Here is a 19,395-nt window from a genome sequence, read left to right on the forward strand (position 1 = left end):
TGTTGATCACTACCAGTTGAGCCTGACAATCTAGCCAGCTTTCTATCCACCTTATAGTCCATTCATCCAATCCATACTTTTTTAACTTGCTGGCAAGTATATTGCGGGAGACCGTATCAAAAGCTTTGCTAAAGTCAAGATATATCACATCCACCGCTTTCCCCAGATCCACAGAGCCAGTTATCTCATCATAGAAGGCAATTTCTATTATATTATCACCATATTATTAGCAGATTGGACCCCCAGTTTGCTAGATACTGTACAGCCTTCGTTCATGAAAAAAATGTAACAGCAGGGATTGTTATGTAATCTGTGTGTATGTTAATCTTGTCTGAGGCAGGGGCACCTCAGAGTTTGATCCGAATGGTAAGAAACAAGCTTCACAAACCTGTATTGTAGGACTGTGAGGTAGACAATATGGGTGACCTTTAAGTGGTGTCTTGAGCTTGTGATACATCCACAATATGATGCTCATATTTTTGAGTGAACACCTAATGTGTTACTAATTCCTTTTAATAGTTCCAGGGTTAAAAGGGAGCAGAAAGCAACAGGATCACCACTGCTGTTTTCCAGGAATAAATGATGACATATGGCCGGTTGAAGATTATGACTAATTAGCGTAGATTGGAAGAGCCCCAAGACGGCTCTGATCTACCCTGGACATGGCATAGAACAGCTCCAGTGCCCACAGGATCAGGGAACAGCCACTTCCTCCTGTGTGAGCCATCATCATTTATGGGAAACTGTTTCATTGATACACCAGGCCTCAGATCAAAAAGAATTAATTGAAAGGCAAGACAATGTTCATGAATAAACAGAGATATTCGCTCCAGGCTAAACAGGAGCCAAAGCCACTTGGAGAAATGTCAGGTACCACTGAGCAGTGGAGTATTTTGTTTCACTGACGTGTTGAGGCAAGGTGGGAATTTGTTAATTGAGACCTTTCCACGATTTTTTGATGCAATTTCTGCAATAATAGACTCACTTCCTCCAGTGTGACACTTTGGCACTTGGAAAGCTAATTAGTTAATGATATGCCATCCTTACTTGATGTCATTATGTCTGTAAGCCACCACTTCCTGGAACAATCATATCAGAGTATGGCATTATGCATGGCCACAAAGGTATTTGGTTGGTGGTTTGGAATCAGTCCAATGTCTACTCTGGAGCAATAACAATCTGTGGATATTTAGATCTATGGATGTACACTGTTATATTGTGAAATGAAAATATCCTCCTGGGAAAACTTCCTTGGCATTGATCTGGAAGTGCAAGAAGCAAGATCAAATTGCATGGCACGCCCCCTCCTGTGTAGACTAGAATTCATATAAATTCTGAGACTACATCCGTTTAGGTAAGCAGAAAACCCTGTGAAAAATGGGACCTCAAATGATTTTCACCTGGATGCTGCTAATAAGTGCCACTATCTTGCATGACCCAGGTATTATGTCTAAAATTTATCAGATGTTTTTCTCATTCTTGTATAAAAATATTAAAAGCTGGATTTTATTACAGGAGTAGATAGATGTGACTTGTTGGGAACTGATGGCAACTGAACCTAATATAAGTAAAAATATTACTGAAAATTGCTAAATGGCTTAGTACAATGAAACTTCTATTTCAGTTTATCTCTTGGTGCCATGATTGAGGTCAAATTCTCAGAGATCATATTCTAAATTGGAAATGGAAAGCAGTAATGTTTGTGATTTTTTTTCTTCTGTATTACAACCATTGGAGCTGCATTTCAGGAACATCAGTTAGGTTGCCCAGTAGATTTGAAGTTCTAAAATGTATATAGAGATGACAAGGAGCAGAGTGTAAGAGACAGGTTGACAAAACAGCAGCATATAGGTTAAAAACACTGAGCCTTTGTGCAGAAAACAGTGGCGTGTTTAAAGATTAGCCACAGCTCTGAGTTTCTTCAAACTTTACATCAAAAACTTCAGGTAATCTTGTTACCTTGAATAAAAGATTTTGATCTCAAAGGACCAGCATGGGGATTACTAATAAGGGCTTGTCTATCAATTAGAAGAAGAAATAGATTAATGTATTTAGTTTAGGATGAAAAAGATGGTTACATTTAATTATGTCTAAAACAAGAGAGAAGCCACCCTTAGCTGTGTTCATCATCAAAGAGGATTAAAATGGACTACAAGGAGGTGGTGAAATCCCAGCACAGCAGAATTCTAATAATCTTTGTTTTCAATGGATTCCCATTGTGACTTGACCTGACTTCACTAGGATCTGATGTGATTTAATCAGATTAGGTCTTTAAAGCCTCTATTTGTATTTCAATTGATCTCTGAGTGGGAAACAGCGGCGGCTCCAGGCACCAGCACTCCAAGCGCGTGCCTGGGGTGGCAAGCCGCAGGGGGTGCCCTGCCAGTCCCTGCAAGGGCGGCAGTCCCCGTAAGCTGAGACACTCTATCATTCTTTCCCAGTGAATTGTAAGAGAACTTGTCTGTCCTTCTGGGCATAGGAGAAGGCATTGGAGGATTATCAGCACTCAAATGATTTGGCCTGTGTCCTCACTGCCAAGGAAGCAGGTTACCAACCCAAGTGAAAACAGAACCCAGTCTCTAGCCCAGTGGTTCCCAAACTTTAACAACCTGTGAACCCCTTTCACTAAAATGTCAAGTCTCGCGAACCCCCTCCTAAAAATGAATATTTCCAGGGATTTTCTCGTTTACCTGAGTATAAATTAAATTATAAAAGCAGTGATCTTGGAAGTATAACATTTGTTTTTATGACATGCTTATTACACACTATTATTAAGTGTCCCTGACCTCTGTTTGCCAAAAGCTGAGAATGGGCAACAGAGGATGGATCACTTGATGATTACCTGTTCTGTTCATTCCCTCTGGGGCACCTGGCACTGGCCACTGTTGGAAGACAGGATACTGGGCTAGACGGACCCTTGGTCTGACCCAGTAGGGCCATTCTTATCTTCTTATTTATCATTACAGTATTTTTATTACATTATGAAAATGGCAACACTCTTCCAAGATCTCACTTTCGTAGCTTGTATCACTTTGAATAAGCCTGTTATAAGACAAGGCTCCTATGTTTCATCAAGGAGCATCAGATGTGAAACAGCATGAAGGTATTTAAGAAGCCACCTCAAAGAGTTCCTCCTACACAAGCATTCAGGTCTTGAGCAGTCCAGACAAACAACGCACGTTACAACAAAGCTTAAACTTGTTCGTCATAATAATTTTAAAAACAATACTAGCTGCCTATTTAATTTTAAAAACAGCAAAAAATAGCCACCTCCCTTTCCATTTCTTATAAGGAGACTTGGAGTTTAAATCTCCTCAGTGTGATAGATATGCTTGCTTTGATCCTCTTAGCTCTTGGAAGTCCAGGGGCTCCGGGCTGCTGACCCCGTGCTGCCCGGGGTCCCTACAGACAGCTCTGTCTGCCAGTAGGGAATTTTTTTCCAAGAACCACCTGTGACATTTAACGAACCCGCAGGGGTTCTCAAACCCCATTTTGGGAACCACTGCTCTAGCCCATACCTCCAGCCATGCATGCTAGCCCAAGTTGAAAGCACCACTAAACTTGGATCAGAGAGGCAACATTCAGTTAAGAGCCTGGGCGAATTCTGCAATGAAGACCTCAAGAGGTGGTAGAGCACCAGATAGTCTTCTATCTTAGTTATCAGCAGCATCCTTTCTTTCTTCATCCATTATACTGTCGCAGAAGCTTTTACCCCATCTTTCAGCTCCTTCATCATTTATGACTTCAGAATGCCACTACCAAATAGCATTCACTGTAGCTGACATACTATCCTATGGGTGAAAAAACTATCACATTAATTATCATTATTTTATTATAATCATTTTAAAGATAAAGACAAAGATTATATATTAGAAATCAAGATCAACTTTACAGACACTCTGTGATCACACATAAAGATATGCATATTTTAAGTTACTAGTTTTCTCCCACCAGATATTTATATCTGCACTCACTATTTCCCCCTTAAACTTCAATATGTTTCTAAAAATTGCTTAGCATTTATATAAGCAGCAGTTAAATGGCGGTTTAAATAATTTTTTTGAGTCCAGAGGAAATTCCTCACTTGTTTTTTTTAATTTGTTTATAAAGTGCTGTGCACATCTATAGCAATATATAAATATCAAACAAAAACTAATTATTTTCAATTATGATTAATAATTCAAAGTTTTAGAGTCAATGCAGATCACCAGATATATACAGGTGGATGTATTTAATTGCTCACAAACCCTGTCTGGGTATTTTTGTGGTCTAGGAGAGGCCCCAACAGGTATCAAGTACTTGGAGACAACTCGACAACTCCTATATGCCACTGTCCCCAGTGAAACCAGTGCTGATGGTGTGTCTGGAGGGAAGTTGAAGGAATGTAGCCAGAGTGCACTGCACTCCGGTAATCCCCAGCTAGTGGCAGGCCCAGACCAATGTCCAAGACTGACTTACTGATGACTCTTCTCTCAACTATGCTCAGCAGAATCTGTTCGTAATACAGGTTCTAGCCATCAATGTTCTTTCAGTGATTTAAAAAAAAAAACAAAAAAAAAACCTTCATCCAGCTAACAGAGCCTAGTGGCTATTACAGAACTAGGACCTTATTTTCTCTTATGTCTCTTGTCAGCCTTTTCGGTTTACGCAACCTCAGCCCCACTGAGTAGTTCCATATCACTGAGACTGGTGAACGGACAGGACGGGTGTTCTGGTCGCGTTGAAATCCATTACACAGGAAGCTGGGGAACAGTCTGTGATGATTTCTGGGACATAAACGATGCAGAGGTTGTGTGCAGACAGCTCGGGTGTGGGCAGGCCATTGAGGCCCCCGGTAATGCCCGGTTTGGTGAAGGCGCCGGAAGTATTCTCCTGGATGACGTACAGTGCAGAGGGAACGAATCCTCTCTGTTGCAGTGCTCGCACCTGGGGTGGGGCACACATAACTGCGCTCACCGTGAGGATGCCAGTGTCATCTGCTCAGGTACTCGATTTCTATTATTTTTACATGAATCATATTTTTCAGGAATAATATCCAAACCTCCAAGTGGGAAACTCACCATAAAAAACTGGTCCTGAGGCAGGTGTGGGCAAGAGTGTGTGTGTGTTTGTGGCTTCACTGAAGTTGTGTAGTCAGATGGAGCTCAGGTGGCCCAGTGATCCAGTGCAGTTACTGAGCTCCTGTCTCCAGTATACAGACCCAAATGGCCATGAAATGGCAGAAAGCTGCAGAGGTCAATGTAAATTGTCCTAAAGTGATTTCACTTCTTTGTCTGATTTTAGTAGATAATTAGCCTACTGGGGCGGTTCCCTATCACACTTTTCTAATTCACTTTTTAGTGTCCTACTAGTGTGGGGAAACTGATCCATAACTAGAAAAGAGCCCCAGATTTCAACAGCTGGGTGAAAATTAATTCCCCTCTGTTTTTCCCAGGTCCACTAGTGAGACTCATGAATGGACAGAACGGGTGTTCCGGTCGCGTTGAAGTCCGCTACAATGGAAACTGGGGAACAGTCTGTGATGATGCCTGGGACATAAATGATGCAAAGGTTGTGTGCAGACAGCTTGGGTGTGGGCAGGCCATTGAGGCCCCCGGTAATGCCCGGTTCGGGGAAGGCTCCGGAAGTATTCTCCTGGATGACGTGGAGTGCAGAGGGAATGAATCCTCTCTGTGGCAGTGTTCGCACCGGGGGTGGGGCACACATAACTGCGCCCACCATGAGGACGCCAGTGTCATCTGCTCAGGTACTCAGATGTTTATTATTTTTTGAGTTTTTCAGGAATAACATCCAAACCTCCAAGTGGGAAACTCACCATAAAAAACTGGTCCTGAGGCAGCTGGGGGCAAGATAGTGTGCGGGGGTGGCGGTGGAGGGCTTCACTGAAGTCATGTTGCCAAGTAGGCAGATGGAGGTCAGGTGGCCCAGTGATCCATACAAAGGCCTGTGAGGATGGTAAGTGCTTCGATAAGATCCCATGAGATCAACAGTGTTTGGGATTAAGCCCTTTACTTTCTGCAAGTGGGAGTGGGGAAATCCTACTCCCTCATCAATAACTTGAACTCTGTGATGTAAAGAAAACCATGGAAAGATTTTCTCCCACCAGGAAACTGTTCCAATGGGTTTTCCCAGAACAAAGAGCAATACGACACATGGTACAAGTTCATCTCACATATATCCGATTTCCTTTCCCCAATTGCCTGGCCCAGACTTACCTCACTTTGGCATTAACATAACCCTTTGGTCAGTGTCTCGTTAAGTGTCCCCCTCTCTGCTAATCCACAGAGGATATGAATCTGTTACAACCCCTGCTAGAGAGTCTTGAGTCTTAAAAACAAGCCGCAGCAACTCATGCTTTTAGCTCTGGAGGTCGTGTTTCAATCCCTGGTGTATTGGCCAGGAAGATGCTGTCACAGAAGAGCAGTCTTGTCCTGAATTTGAGTTGCTGTGGCTTCAGATGCTTGGGATGAGCTTTCTTTGACCAGAAGAAGTATGTAACCCACTGGTGAGTGTGTGTTCCAGGTCTCCCTCTGTGTCCAATCCACAGAGGATATGAATCTATCCACTACATTAGCACTTACATGTTCTCCATTTGGGTTTGCAGTTTTGAATATAGTTTGTTCTTCATTCACTCTCCTTCAGTGATTATGTCCTAGTTTGTGAATGTCTCTTGTCTTTCATTATTTGAATTGTCAGTCATGAAATGTATTCAATTTTCCACTTAATAAAGATGGCATTTAATCATCTTTAATCATTTTTAAGACTCTCATTATCTTTTTGCATTGCCAGCTCCACCACCTACAACAAGCGAGCCCCTTACAACTGGTGAGTCTTTTCTCAGCCGTGCTTTAAATAATGTTCCTTTTATTATGTTATCCCTGCTGAGTTAAAGAGGCGCCCATAATTTCACAGTGCAGCTACTGGGATCCTGTCTCCAGTATACCCACCCAAATGCCCATGAAATGGCAGAACCCTGCAGAGGTCAATGTAAATTGTCCTAAAGTGATTTCACTTCTTTGTCTGATTTTAGTAGATAATTAGCCTGTTGGGGCGGTTCCCTATCACACTTTTCTAATTCACTTTCTAGTGTCCTAGCATCGTTGATGGTCTTAACAGACATGTGCCTGACACTGCTTCAGATATCAAAGTTATAGCCAATGTAGGACTACTACTCAGCTGGTGCTTTTATTTTCTCTCATGACTTTTCTCAGCCCCTGTACACAGAGGTGAAAGTAAGCCGTTACGCCCCGGTACAGCTTACCAGCAAGAGCCGGTTTGCCGTACCGGGTCGGCCCGGCTTCTCCAGGGGGCAATTTAAAGGGCCTGGGGCTCCCAGCAGGGGCTGGAGCCCCAGGCCCTTTAAATTGCCACCACAGCCCCACTGCTAGAGCCCTGGGGTAGGGCTGTGGGACTCTGGGGGCTATTTAAAAAGTCCGGGGCTCCCACTGCTTCTACCGCCCCGGCCCTTTAAATAGCCGCCGGAGCCCCACCGCCACTACTCCAGGGCTCCGGCAGCTATTTAAAGGGCCGGGGCGGTAGAAGCAGGGAAGCCTCAGGTCCTTTAAATAACCCCCAGAGCCCAGAGGTAGCGGGGAGAGGGTCTCCAGGGGCTATTTAAAGGGCCCGGGGCTCCAGCTGCCTCTGTCGCCCCGGTCCTTTAAATAGCCGCTGGAGCCTCGCCGCTTCCCCAGGGCTCCGGCGGCTATTTACAGGGCCGGGGCAGTAGAAGCAGGGGAGCCCCAGGCCCTTTAAATAGCCCCCAGAGCCCCGGGATGCTGCTGCTACCCTGGTGGGGGGAGGGGGAGAAATTACCCTACAGGGTGGGCTGGGGCTGCCTCCTACTCCCTCAGCACGCCCCTTCCGCCCTAGGTCCCGCCCCTTCCAGGGGCCAGACATGGCCCCAGTGTACTGGTAAGTCACTGGACTTACTTTCACCCCTGCCTGTACATTCCAAAGCATCAGGAGAAACAGGGATTTAGTAGCACATTTTCATTATAATAATGTGGTTGTTTAAATGTTTCAAATCATATCTGACAATGGGGGCTGATTCTATTATCATTAGCCATCCAGAGTGGCACTTCCATATAGAGTGCCCCAATGAGGATGTTGGGATACCATTGTCATACATGTAGCCCCATTGAGATCAACCAACTTAGGCAAGGTTTATCATGTTATGTTACTCTCATGAGCATTTGCTACTTGACATGAGTAAAGTTGGAGAGTCAGGCCAGGTATGATCAAATGCTGATGAATTGATACCACATAGTTTGTGATTAACAAGTTAATTGCATATTCCGGTCACTTGGGATTTCCATGTTTTTGCTTGTAGTAATGTTGTTGCAAAAACTATATTACCAATGTGCAAATAATATACAATTGTAGGAAAAGGAAAATATCAGCTTTGCAACTTTCATAAAACCACACTAGCCAACTTCATAACTAGAAAAGCGCCCCAGATTTCAACAGCTGGGTGAAAATTAATTTCCCTCTGTTTTTCCCAGGTCCATTAGTGAGACTCATGAATGGACAGAACGGGTGTTCCGGTCGCGTTGAAGTCCGCTACAATGGAAACTGGGGAACAGTCTGTGATGATGCCTGGGACATAAATGATGCAAAGGTTGTGTGCAGACAGCTTGGGTGTGGGCAGGCCATTGAGGCCCCCGGTAATGCCCGGTTCGGGGAAGGCTCCGGAAGTATTCTCCTGGATGACGTGGAGTGCAGAGGGAACGAATCCTCTCTGTGGCAGTGTTCGCACCGGGGGTGGGGCACACATAACTGCGCCCACCGTGAGGACGCCAGTGTCATCTGCTCAGGTATTCAGATGTTTATTATTTTTTGAGTTTTTCAGGAATAACATCCAAACCTCCAAGTGGGAAACTCACCATAAAAAACTGGTCCTGAGGCAGCTGGGGGCAAGATAGTGTGCGGGGGTGGCGGTGGAGGGCTTCACTGAAGTCATGTTGCCAAGTAGGCAGATGGAGGTCAGGTGGCCCAGTGATCCATACAAAGGCCTGTGAGGATGGTAAGTGCTTCGATAAGATCCCATGAGATCAACAGTGTTTGGGATTAAGCCCTTTACTTTCTGCAAGTGGGAGTGGGGAAATCCTACTCCCTCATCAATAACTTGAACTCTGTGATGTAAAGAAAACCATGGAAAGATTTTCTCCCACCAGGAAACTGTTCCAATGGGTTTTCCCAGAACAAAGAGCAATACGACACATGGTACAAGTTCATCTCACATATATCCGATTTCCTTTCCCCAATTGCCTGGCCCAGACTTACCTCACTTTGGCATTAACATAACCCTTTGGTCAGTGTCTCGTTAAGTGTCCCCCTCTCTGCTAATCCACAGAGGATATGAATCTGTTACAACCCCTGCTAGAGAGTCTTGAGTCTTAAAAACAAGCCGCAGCAACTCATGCTTTTAGCTCTGGAGGTCGTGTTTCAATCCCTGGTGTATTGGCCAGGAAGATGCTGTCACAGAAGAGCAGTCTTGTCCTGAATTTGAGTTGCTGTGGCTTCAGATGCTTGGGATGAGCTTTCTTTGACCAGAAGAAGTATGTAACCCACTGGTGAGTGTGTGTTCCAGGTCTCCCTCTGTGTCCAATCCACAGAGGATATGAATCTATCCACTACATTAGCACTTACATGTTCTCCATTTGGGTTTGCAGTTTTGAATATAGTTTGTTCTTCATTCACTCTCCTTCAGTGATCATGTCCTAGTTTGTGAATGTCTCTTGTCTTTCATTATTTGAATTGTCAGTCATAAAAAGTATTCAATTTTCCACTTAATAAAGATGGCATTTAATCATCTTTAATCATTTTTAAGACTCTCATTATCTTTTTGCATTGCCAGCTCCACCACCTACAACAAGCGAGCCCCTTACAACTGGTGAGTCTTTTCTCAGCCGTGCTTTAAATAATGTTCTTTTTATTATATTATCCCTGCTGAGTTAAAGAGGCGCCCATAATTTCACAGTGCAGCTACTGGGCTCCTGTCTCCAGTATACACACCCAAATGCCCATGAAATGGCAGAACCCTGCAGAGGTCAATGTAAATTGTCCTAAAGTGATTTCACTTCTTTGTCTGATTTTAGTAGATAATTAGCCTGTTGGGGCGGTTCCCTATCACACTTTTCTAATTCACTTTCTAGGGTCCTAGCATCGTTGATGGTCTTAACAGACATGTGCCTGACACTGCTTCAGATATCAAAGTTATAGCCAATGTAGGACTACTACTCAGCTGGTGCTTTTATTTTCTCTCATGACTTTTCTCAGCCCCTGTACACAGAGGTGAAAGTAAGCCGTTACGCCCCGGTACAGCTTACCAGCAAGAGCCGGTTTGCCGTACCGGGTCGGCCCGGCTTCTCCAGGGGGCAATTTAAAGGGCCTGGGGCTCCCAGCAGGGGCTGGAGCCCCAGGCCCTTTAAATTGCCACCACAGCCCCACTGCTAGAGCCCTGGGGTAGGGCTGTGGGACTCTGGGGGCTATTTAAAAAGTCCGGGGCTCCCACTGCTTCTACCGCCCCGGCCCTTTAAATAGCCACCGGAGCCCCACCGCCACTACTCCAGGGCTCCGGCAGCTATTTAAAGGGCCGGGGCGGTAGAAGCAGGGGAGCCTCAGGTCCTTTAAATAACCCCCAGAGCCCAGAGGTAGCAGGGAGGGGGTATCCAGGGGCTATTTAAAGGGCCCGGGGCTCCAGCTGCCTCTGTCGCCCCGGTCCTTTAAATAGCCGCTGGAGCCTCGCCGCTTCCCCAGGGCTCCGGCGGCTATTTACAGGGCCGGGGCAGTAGAAGCAGGGGAGCCCCAGGCCCTTTAAATAGCCCCCAGAGCCCCGGGATGCTGCTGCTACCCTGGTGGGGGGAGGGGTGGAAATTACCCTACAGGGTGGGCTGGGGCTGCCTCCTACTCCCTCAGCACGCCCCTTCCGCCCTAGGTCCCGCCCCTTCCAGGGGCCAGACATGGCCCCAGTGTACTGGTAAGTCACTGGACTTACTTTCACCCCTGCCTGTACATTCCAAAGCATCAGGAGAAACAGGGATTTAGTAGCACATTTTCATTATAATAATGTGGTTGTTTAAATGTTTCAAATCATATCTGACAATGGGGGCTGATTCTATAATCATTAGCCATCCAGAGTGGCACTTCCATATAGAGTGCCCCAATGAGGATGTTGGGATACCATTGTCATACATGTAGCCCCATTGAGATCAACCAACTTAGGCAAGGTTTATCATGTTATGTTACTCTCATGAGCATTTGCTACTTGACATGAGTAAAGTTGGAGAGTCAGGCCAGGTATGATCAAATGCTGATGAATGGATACCACATAGTTTGTGATTAACAAGTTAATTGCATATTCCGGTCACTTGGGATTTCCATGTTTTTGCTTGTAGTAATGTTGTTGCAAAAACTATATTACCAATGTGCAAATAATATACAATTGTAGGAAAAGGAAAATATCAGCTTTGCAACTTTCATAAAACCACACTAGCCAACTTCATAACTAGAAAAGCGCCCCATATTTCAACAGCTGGGTGAAAATTAATTTCCCTCTGTTTTTCCCAGGTCCATTAGTGAGACTCATGAATGGACAGAACGGGTGTTCCGGTCGCGTTGAAGTCCGCTACAATGGAAACTGGGGAACAGTCTGTGATGATGCCTGGGACATAAATGATGCAAAGGTTGTGTGCAGACAGCTTGGGTGTGGGCAGGCCATTGAGGCCCCCGGTAATGCCCGGTTCGGGGAAGGCTTCGGAAGTATTCTCCTGGATGACGTGGAGTGCAGAGGGAACGAATCCTCTCTGTGGCAGTGTTCACACCAGGGATGGGGCAGACATAATTGCGCCCACCGTGAGGACGCCAGTGTCATCTGCTCAGGTACTCAGATGTTTATTATTTTTTGAGTTTTTCAGGAATAACATGCAAACCTCCAAGTGGGAAACTCACCATAAAAAACTGGTCTTGAGGCAGCTGGGGGCAAGATAGTGTGCGGGGGTGGCGGTGGAGGGCTTCACTGAAGTCATGTTGCCAAGTAGGCAGATGGAGGTCAGGTGGCCCAGTGATCCATACAAAGGCCTGTGAGGATGGTAAGTGCTTCGATAAGATCCCATGAGATCAACAGTGTTTGGGATTAAGCCCTTTACTTTCTGCAAGTGGGAGTGGGGAAATCCTACTCCCTCATCAATAACTTGAACTCTGTGATGTAAAGAAAACCATGGAAAGATTTTCTCCCACCAGGAAACTGTTCCAATGGGTTTTCCCAGAACAAAGAGCAATACGACACATGGTACAAGTTCATCTCACATATATCCGATTTCCTTTCCCCAATTGCCTGGCCCAGACTTACCTCACTTTGGCATTAACATAACCCTTTGGTCAGTGTCTCGTTAAGTGTCCCCCTCTCTGCTAATCCACAGAGGATATGAATCTGTTACAACCCCTGCTAGAGAGTCTTGAGTCTTAAAAACAAGCCGCAGCAACTCATGCTTTTAGCTCTGGAGGTCGTGTTTCAATCCCTGGTGTATTGGCCAGGAAGATGCTGTCACAGAAGAGCAGTCTTGTCCTGAATTTGAGTTGCTTGGCTTCAGATGCTTGGGATGAGCTTTCTTTGACCAGAAGAAGTATGTAACCCACTGGTGAGTGTGTGTTCCAGGTCTCCCTCTGTGTCCAATCCACAGAGGATATGAATCTATCCACTACATTAGCACTTACATGTTCTCCATTTGGGTTTGCAGTTTTGAATATAGTTTGTTCTTCATTCACTCTCCTTCAGTGATTATGTCCTAGTTTGTGAATGTCTCTTGTCTTTCATTATTTAAATTGTCAGTCATAAAAAGTATTCAATATTCCACTTAATAAAGATGGCATTTAATCATCTTTAATCATTTTTAAGACTCTCATTATCTTTTTGCATTGCCAGCTCCACCACCTACAACAAGCGAGCCCCTTACAACTGGTGAGTCTTTTCTCAGCCGTGCTTTAAATAATGTTCTTTTTATTATATTATCCCTGCTGAGTTAAAGAGGCGCCCATAATTTCACAGTGCAGCTACTGGGATCCTGTCTCCAGTATACCCACCCAAATGCCCATGAAATGGCAGAACCCTGCAGAGGTCAATGTAAATTGTCCTAAAGTGATTTCACTTCTTTGTCTGATTTTAGTAGATAATTAGCCTGCTGGGGCGGTTCCCTATCACACTTTTCTAATTCACTTTCCAGTGTCCTAGCATCGTTGATGGTCTTAACAGACATGTGCCTGACACTGCTTCAGATATCAAAGTTATAGCCAATGTAGGACTACTACTCAGCTGGTGCTTTTATTTTCTCTCATGACTTTTCTCAGCCCCTGTACACAGAGGTGAAAGTAAGCCGTTACGCCCCGGTACGGCTTACCAGCAAGAGCCGGTTTGCCGTACCGGGTCGGCCCGGCTTCTCCAGGGGGCAATTTAAAGGGCCTGGGGCTCCCAGCAGGGGCTGGAGCCCCAGGCCCTTTAAATTGCCACCACAGCCCCACTGCTAGAGCCCTGGGGTAGGGCTGTGGGACTCTGGGGGCTATTTAAAAAGTCCGGGGCTCCCACTGCTTCTACCGCCCCGGCCCTTTAAATAGCCGCCGGAGCCCCACCGCCACTACTCCAGGGCTCCGGCAGCTATTTAAAGGGCCGGGGCGGTAGAAGCAGGGGAGCCTCAGGTCCTTTAAATAACCCCCAGAGCCCAGAGGTAGCGGGGAGGGGGTCTCCAGGGGCTATTTAAAGGGCCCGGGGCTCCAGCTGCCTCTGTCGCCCCGGTCCTTTAAATAGCCGCTGGAGCCTCGCCGCTTCCCCAGGGCTCCGGCGGCTATTTACAGGGCCGGGGCAGTAGAAGCAGGGGAGCCCCAGGCCCTTTAAATAGCCCCCAGAGCCCCGGGATGCTGCTGCTACCCTGGTGGGGGGGGGGGCACTTACCCTACAGGGTGGGCTGGGGCTGCCTCCTACTCCCTCAGCACGCCCCTTCCGCCCTAGGTCCCGCCCCTTCCAGGGGCCAGACATGGCCCCAGTGTACTGGTAAGTCACTGGACTTACTTTCACCCCTGCCTGTACATTCCAAAGCATCAGGAGAAACAGGGATTTAGTAGCACATTTTCATTATAATAATGTGGTTGTTTAAATGTTTCAAATCATATCTGACAATGGGAGCTGATTCTATAATCATTAGCCATCCAGAGTGGCACTTCCATATAGAGTGCCCCAATGAGGATGTTGGGATACCATTGTCATACATGTAGCCCCATTGAGATCAACCAACTTAGGCAAGGTTTATCATGTTATGTTACTCTCATGAGCATTTGCTACTTGACATGAGTAAAGTTGGAGAGTCAGGCCAGGTATGATCAAATGCTGATGAATTGATACCACATAGTTTGTGATTAACAAGTTAATTGCATATTCCGGTCACTTGGGATTTCCATGTTTTTGCTTGTAGTAATGTTGTTGCAAAAACTATATTACCAATGTGCAAATAATATACAATTGTAGGAAAAGGAAAATATCAGCTTTGCAACTTTCATAAAACCACACTAGCCAACTTCATAACTAGAAAAGCGCCCCAGATTTCAACAGCTGGGTGAAAATTAATTTCCCTCTGTTTTTCCCAGGTCCATTAGTGAGACTCATGAATGGACAGAACGGATGTTCCGGTCGCGTTGAAGTCCGCTACAATGGAAACTGGGGAACAGTCTGTGATGATGCCTGGGACATAAATGATGCAAAGGTTGTGTGCAGACAGCTTGGGTGTGGGCAGGCCATTGAGGCCCCCGGTAATGCCCGGTTCGGGGAAGGCTTCGGAAGTATTCTCCTGGATGACGTGGAGTGCAGAGGGAACGAACCCTCTCTGTGGAGGTGTTCGCACCAGGGATGGGGCAGACATAATTGCGCCCACCGTGAGGACGCCAGTGTCATCTGCTCAGGTACTCAGATGTTTATTATTTTTTGAGTTTTTCAGGAATAATATCCAAACCTCCAAGTGGGAAACTCACCATAAAAAACTGGTCCTGAGGCAGCTGGGGGCAAGATAGTGTGCGGGGGTTTCCCACCAGGAAACTGTTCCAATGGGTTTTCCCAGAACAAAGAGCAATACGACACATGGTACAAGTTCATCTCACATATATCCGATTTCCTTTCCCCAATTGCCTGGCCCAGACTTACCTCACTTTGGCATTAACATAACCCTTTGGTCAGTGTCTCGTTAAGTGTCCCCCTCTCTGCTAATCCACAGAGGATATGAATCTGTTACAACCCCTGCTAGAGAGTCTTGAGTCTTAAAAACAAGCCGCAGCAACTCATGCTCTTAGCTCTGGAGGTCGTGTTTCAATCCCTGGTGTATTGGCCAGGAAGATGCTGTCACAGAAGAGCAGTCTTGTCCTGAATTTGAGTTGCTGTGGCTTCAGATGCTTGGGATGAGCTTTCTTTGACCAGAAGAAGTACGTAACCCACTGGTGAGTGTGTGTTCCAGGTCTCCCTCTGTGTCCAATCCACAGAGGATATGAATCTATCCACTACATTAGCACTTACATGTTCTCCATTTGGGTTTGCAGTTTTGAATATAGTTTGTTCTTCATTCACTCTCCTTCAGTGATTATGTCCTAGTTTGTGAATGTCTCTTGTCTTTCATTATTTGAATTGTCAGTCATAAAAAGTATTCAATATTCCACTTAATAAAGATGGCATTTAATCATCTTTAATCATTTTTAAGACTCTCATTATCTTTTTGCATTGCCAGCTCCACCACCTACAACAAGCGAGCCCCTTACAACTGGTGAGTCTTTTCTCAGCCGTGTTTTAAATAATGTTGTTTTTATTATGTTATCCCTGCTGAGTTAAAGAGGCGCCCATAATTTCACAGTGCAGCTACTGGGCTCCTGTCTCCAGTATACCCACCCAAATGCCCATGAAATGGCAGAACCCTGCAGAGGTCAATGTAAATTGTCCTAAAGTGATTTCACTTCTTTGTCTGATTTTAGTAGATAATTAGCCTGCTGGGGCGGTTCCCTATCACACTTTTCTAATTCACTTTCCAGTGTCCTAGCATCGTTGATGGTCTTAACAGACATGTGCCTGACACTGCTTCAGATATCAAAGTTATAGCCAATGTAGGACTACTACTCAGCTGGTGCTTTTATTTTCTCTCATGACTTTTCTCAGCCCCTGTACACAGAGGTGAAAGTAAGCCATTACGCCCCGGTACAGCTTACCAGCAAGAGCCGGTTTGCCGTACCGGGTCGGCCCGGCTTCTCCAGGGGGCAATTTATAGGGCCTGGGGCTCCCAGCAGGGGCTGGAGCCTCAGGCCGTTTAAATTGCCACCACAGCCCCACTGCTAGAGCCCTGGGGTAGGGCTGTGGGACTCTCCTTCAGTGATTATGTCCTAGTTTGTGAATGTCTCTTGTCTTTCATTATTTAAATTGTCAGTCATAAAAAGTATTCAATATTCCACTTAATAAAGATGGCATTTAATCATCTTTAATCATTTTTAAGACTCTCATTATCTTTTTGCATTGCCAGCTCCACCACCTACAACAAGCGAGCCCCTTACAACTGGTGAGTCTTTTCTCAGCCGTGCTTTAAATAATGTTCTTTTTATTATATTATCCCTGCTGAGTTAAAGAGGCGCCCATAATTTCACAGTGCAGCTACTGGGATCCTGTCTCCAGTATACACACCCAAATGCCCATGAAATGGCAGAACCCTGCAGAGGTCAATGTAAATTGTCCTAAAGTGATTTCACTTCTTTGTCTGATTTTAGTAGATAATTAGCCTGCTGGGGCGGTTCCCTATCACACTTTTCTAATTCACTTTCCAGTGTCCTAGCATCGTTGATGGTCTTAACAGACATGTGCCTGACACTGCTTCAGATATCAAAGTTATAGCCAATGTAGGACTACTACTCAGCTGGTGCTTTTATTTTCTCTCATGACTTTTCTCAGCCCCTGTACACAGAGGTGAAAGTAAGCCGTTACGCCCCGGTACGGCTTACCAGCAAGAGCCGGTTTGCCGTACCGGGTCGGCCCGGCTTCTCCAGGGGGCAATTTAAAGGGCCTGGGGCTCCCAGCAGGGGCTGGAGCCCCAGGCCCTTTAAATTGCCACCACAGCCCCACTGCTAGAGCCCTGGGGTAGGGCTGTGGGACTCTGGGGGCTATTTAAAAAGTCCGGGGCTCCCACTGCTTCTACCGCCCCGGCCCTTTAAATAGCCGCCGGAGCCCCACCGCCACTACTCCAGGGCTCCGGCAGCTATTTAAAGGGCCGGGGCGGTAGAAGCAGGGGAGCCTCAGGTCCTTTAAATAACCCCCAGAGCCCAGAGGTAGCGGGGAGGGGGTCTCCAGGGGCTATTTAAAGGGCCCGGGGCTCCAGCTGCCTCTGTCGCCCCGGTCCTTTAAATAGCCGCTGGAGCCTCGCCGCTTCCCCAGGGCTCCGGCGGCTATTTACAGGGCCGGGGCAGTAGAAGCAGGGGAGCCCCAGGCCCTTTAAATAGCCCCCAGAGCCCCGGGATGCTGCTGCTACCCTGGTGGGGGGGGGGGCACTTACCCTACAGGGTGGGCTGGGGCTGCCTCCTACTCCCTCAGCACGCCCCTTCCGCCCTAGGTCCCGCCCCTTCCAGGGGCCAGACATGGCCCCAGTGTACTGGTAAGTCACTGGACTTACTTTCACCCCTGCCTGTACATTCCAAAGCATCAGGAGAAACAGGGATTTAGTAGCACATTTTCATTATAATAATGTGGTTGTTTAAATGTTTCAAATCATATCTGACAATGGGGGCTGATTCTATTATCATTAGCCATCCAGAGTGGCACTTCCATATAGAGTGCCCCAATGAGGATGTTGGGATACCATTGTCATACATGTAGCCCCATTGAGATCAACCAACTTAGGCAAGGTTTATCATGTTATGTTACTCTCATGAGCATTTGCTACTTGACATGAGTAAAGTTGGAGAGTCAGGCCAGGTATGATCAAATGCTGATGAATTGATACCACATAGTTTGTGATTAACAAGTTAATTGCATATTCCGGTCACTTGGGATTTCCATGTTTTTGCTTGTAGTAATGTTGTTGCAAAAACTATATTACCAATGTGCAAATAATATACAATTGTAGGAAAAGGAAAATATCAGCTTTGCAACTTTCATAAAACCACACTAGCCAACTTCATAACTAGAAAAGCGCCCCAGATTTCAACAGCTGGGTGAAAATTAATTTCCCTCTGTTTTTCCCAGGTCCATTAGTGAGACTCATGAATGGACAGAACGGATGTTCCGGTCGCGTTGAAGTCCGCTACAATGGAAACTGGGGAACAGTCTGTGATGATGCCTGGGACATAAATGATGCAAAGGTTGTGTGCAGACAGCTTGGGTGTGGGCAGGCCATTGAGGCCCCCGGTAATGCCCGGTTCGGGGAAGGCTTCGGAAGTATTCTCCTGGATGACGTGGAGTGCAGAGGGAACGAATCCTCTCTGTGGAGGTGTTCGCACCAGGGATGGGGCAGACATAATTGCGCCCACCGTGAGGACGCCAGTGTCATCTGCTCAGGTACTCAGATGTTTATTATTTTTTGAGTTTTTCAGGAATAACATCCAAACCTCCAAGTGGGAAACTCACCATAAAAAACTGGTCCTGAGGCAGCTGGGGGTAAGATAGCGTGCGGGGGTGGCGGTGGAGGGCTTCACTGAAGTCATGTTGCCAAGTAGGCAGATGGAGGTCAGGTGGCCCAGTGATCCATACAAAGGCCTGTGAGGATGGTAAGTGCTTCGATAAGATCCCATGAGATCAACAGTGTTTGGGGTTAAGCCCTTTACTTTCTGCAAGTGGGAGTGGGGAAATCCTACTCCCTCATCAATAACTTGAACTCTGTGATGTAAAGAAAACCATGGAAAGATTTTCTCCCACCAGGAAACTGTTCCAATGGGTTTTCCCAGAACAAAGAGCAATACGACACATGGTACAAGTTCATCTCACATATATCCGATTTCCTTTCCCCAATTGCCTGGCCCAGACTTACCTCACTTTGGCATTAACATAACCCTTTGGTCAGTGTCTCGTTAAGTGCCCCCCTCTCTGCTAATCCACAGAGGATATGAATCTGTTACAACCCCTGCTAGAGAGTCTTGAGTCTTAAAAACAAGCCGCAGCAACTCATGCTTTTAGCTCTGGATGTCGTGTTTCAATCCCTGGTGTATTGGCCAGGAAGATGCTGTCACAGAAGAGCAGTCTTGTCCTGAATTTGAGTTGCTGTGGCTTCAGATGCTTGGGATGAGCTTTCTTTGACCAGAAGAAGTATGTAACCCACTGGTGAGTGTGTGTTCCAGGTCTCCCTCTGTGCCCAATCCACAGAGGATATGAATCTATCCACTACATTAGCACTTACATGT

The 19,395-nt window shown here is 46.1% G+C and overlaps 1 protein-coding gene across 1 annotated transcript in view; it reads left to right on the forward strand.

Annotated features, from left to right (window-relative positions):
* The window catches only part of LOC135881089 (deleted in malignant brain tumors 1 protein-like), a 95,759-nt gene that overhangs the window by 38,613 nt on the left and 37,751 nt on the right, over positions 1-19,395 (forward strand). The window contains exons 4-10 of the mRNA XM_065407593.1: positions 8,511-8,813; positions 10,294-10,317; positions 11,578-11,880; positions 13,250-13,253; positions 13,404-13,420; positions 14,641-14,943; positions 18,245-18,556. Coding sequence (XP_065263665.1) covers positions 8,511-8,813; positions 10,294-10,317; positions 11,578-11,880; positions 13,250-13,253; positions 13,404-13,420; positions 14,641-14,943; positions 18,245-18,556 — 1,266 coding nt within the window. The remainder of the gene's footprint in view (positions 1-8,510; positions 8,814-10,293; positions 10,318-11,577; positions 11,881-13,249; positions 13,254-13,403; positions 13,421-14,640; positions 14,944-18,244; positions 18,557-19,395) is intronic.

Source organism: Emys orbicularis, chromosome 7, assembly GCF_028017835.1.
Source record: "Emys orbicularis isolate rEmyOrb1 chromosome 7, rEmyOrb1.hap1, whole genome shotgun sequence".
Lineage (NCBI taxonomy): Eukaryota > Metazoa > Chordata > Testudines > Emydidae > Emys > Emys orbicularis.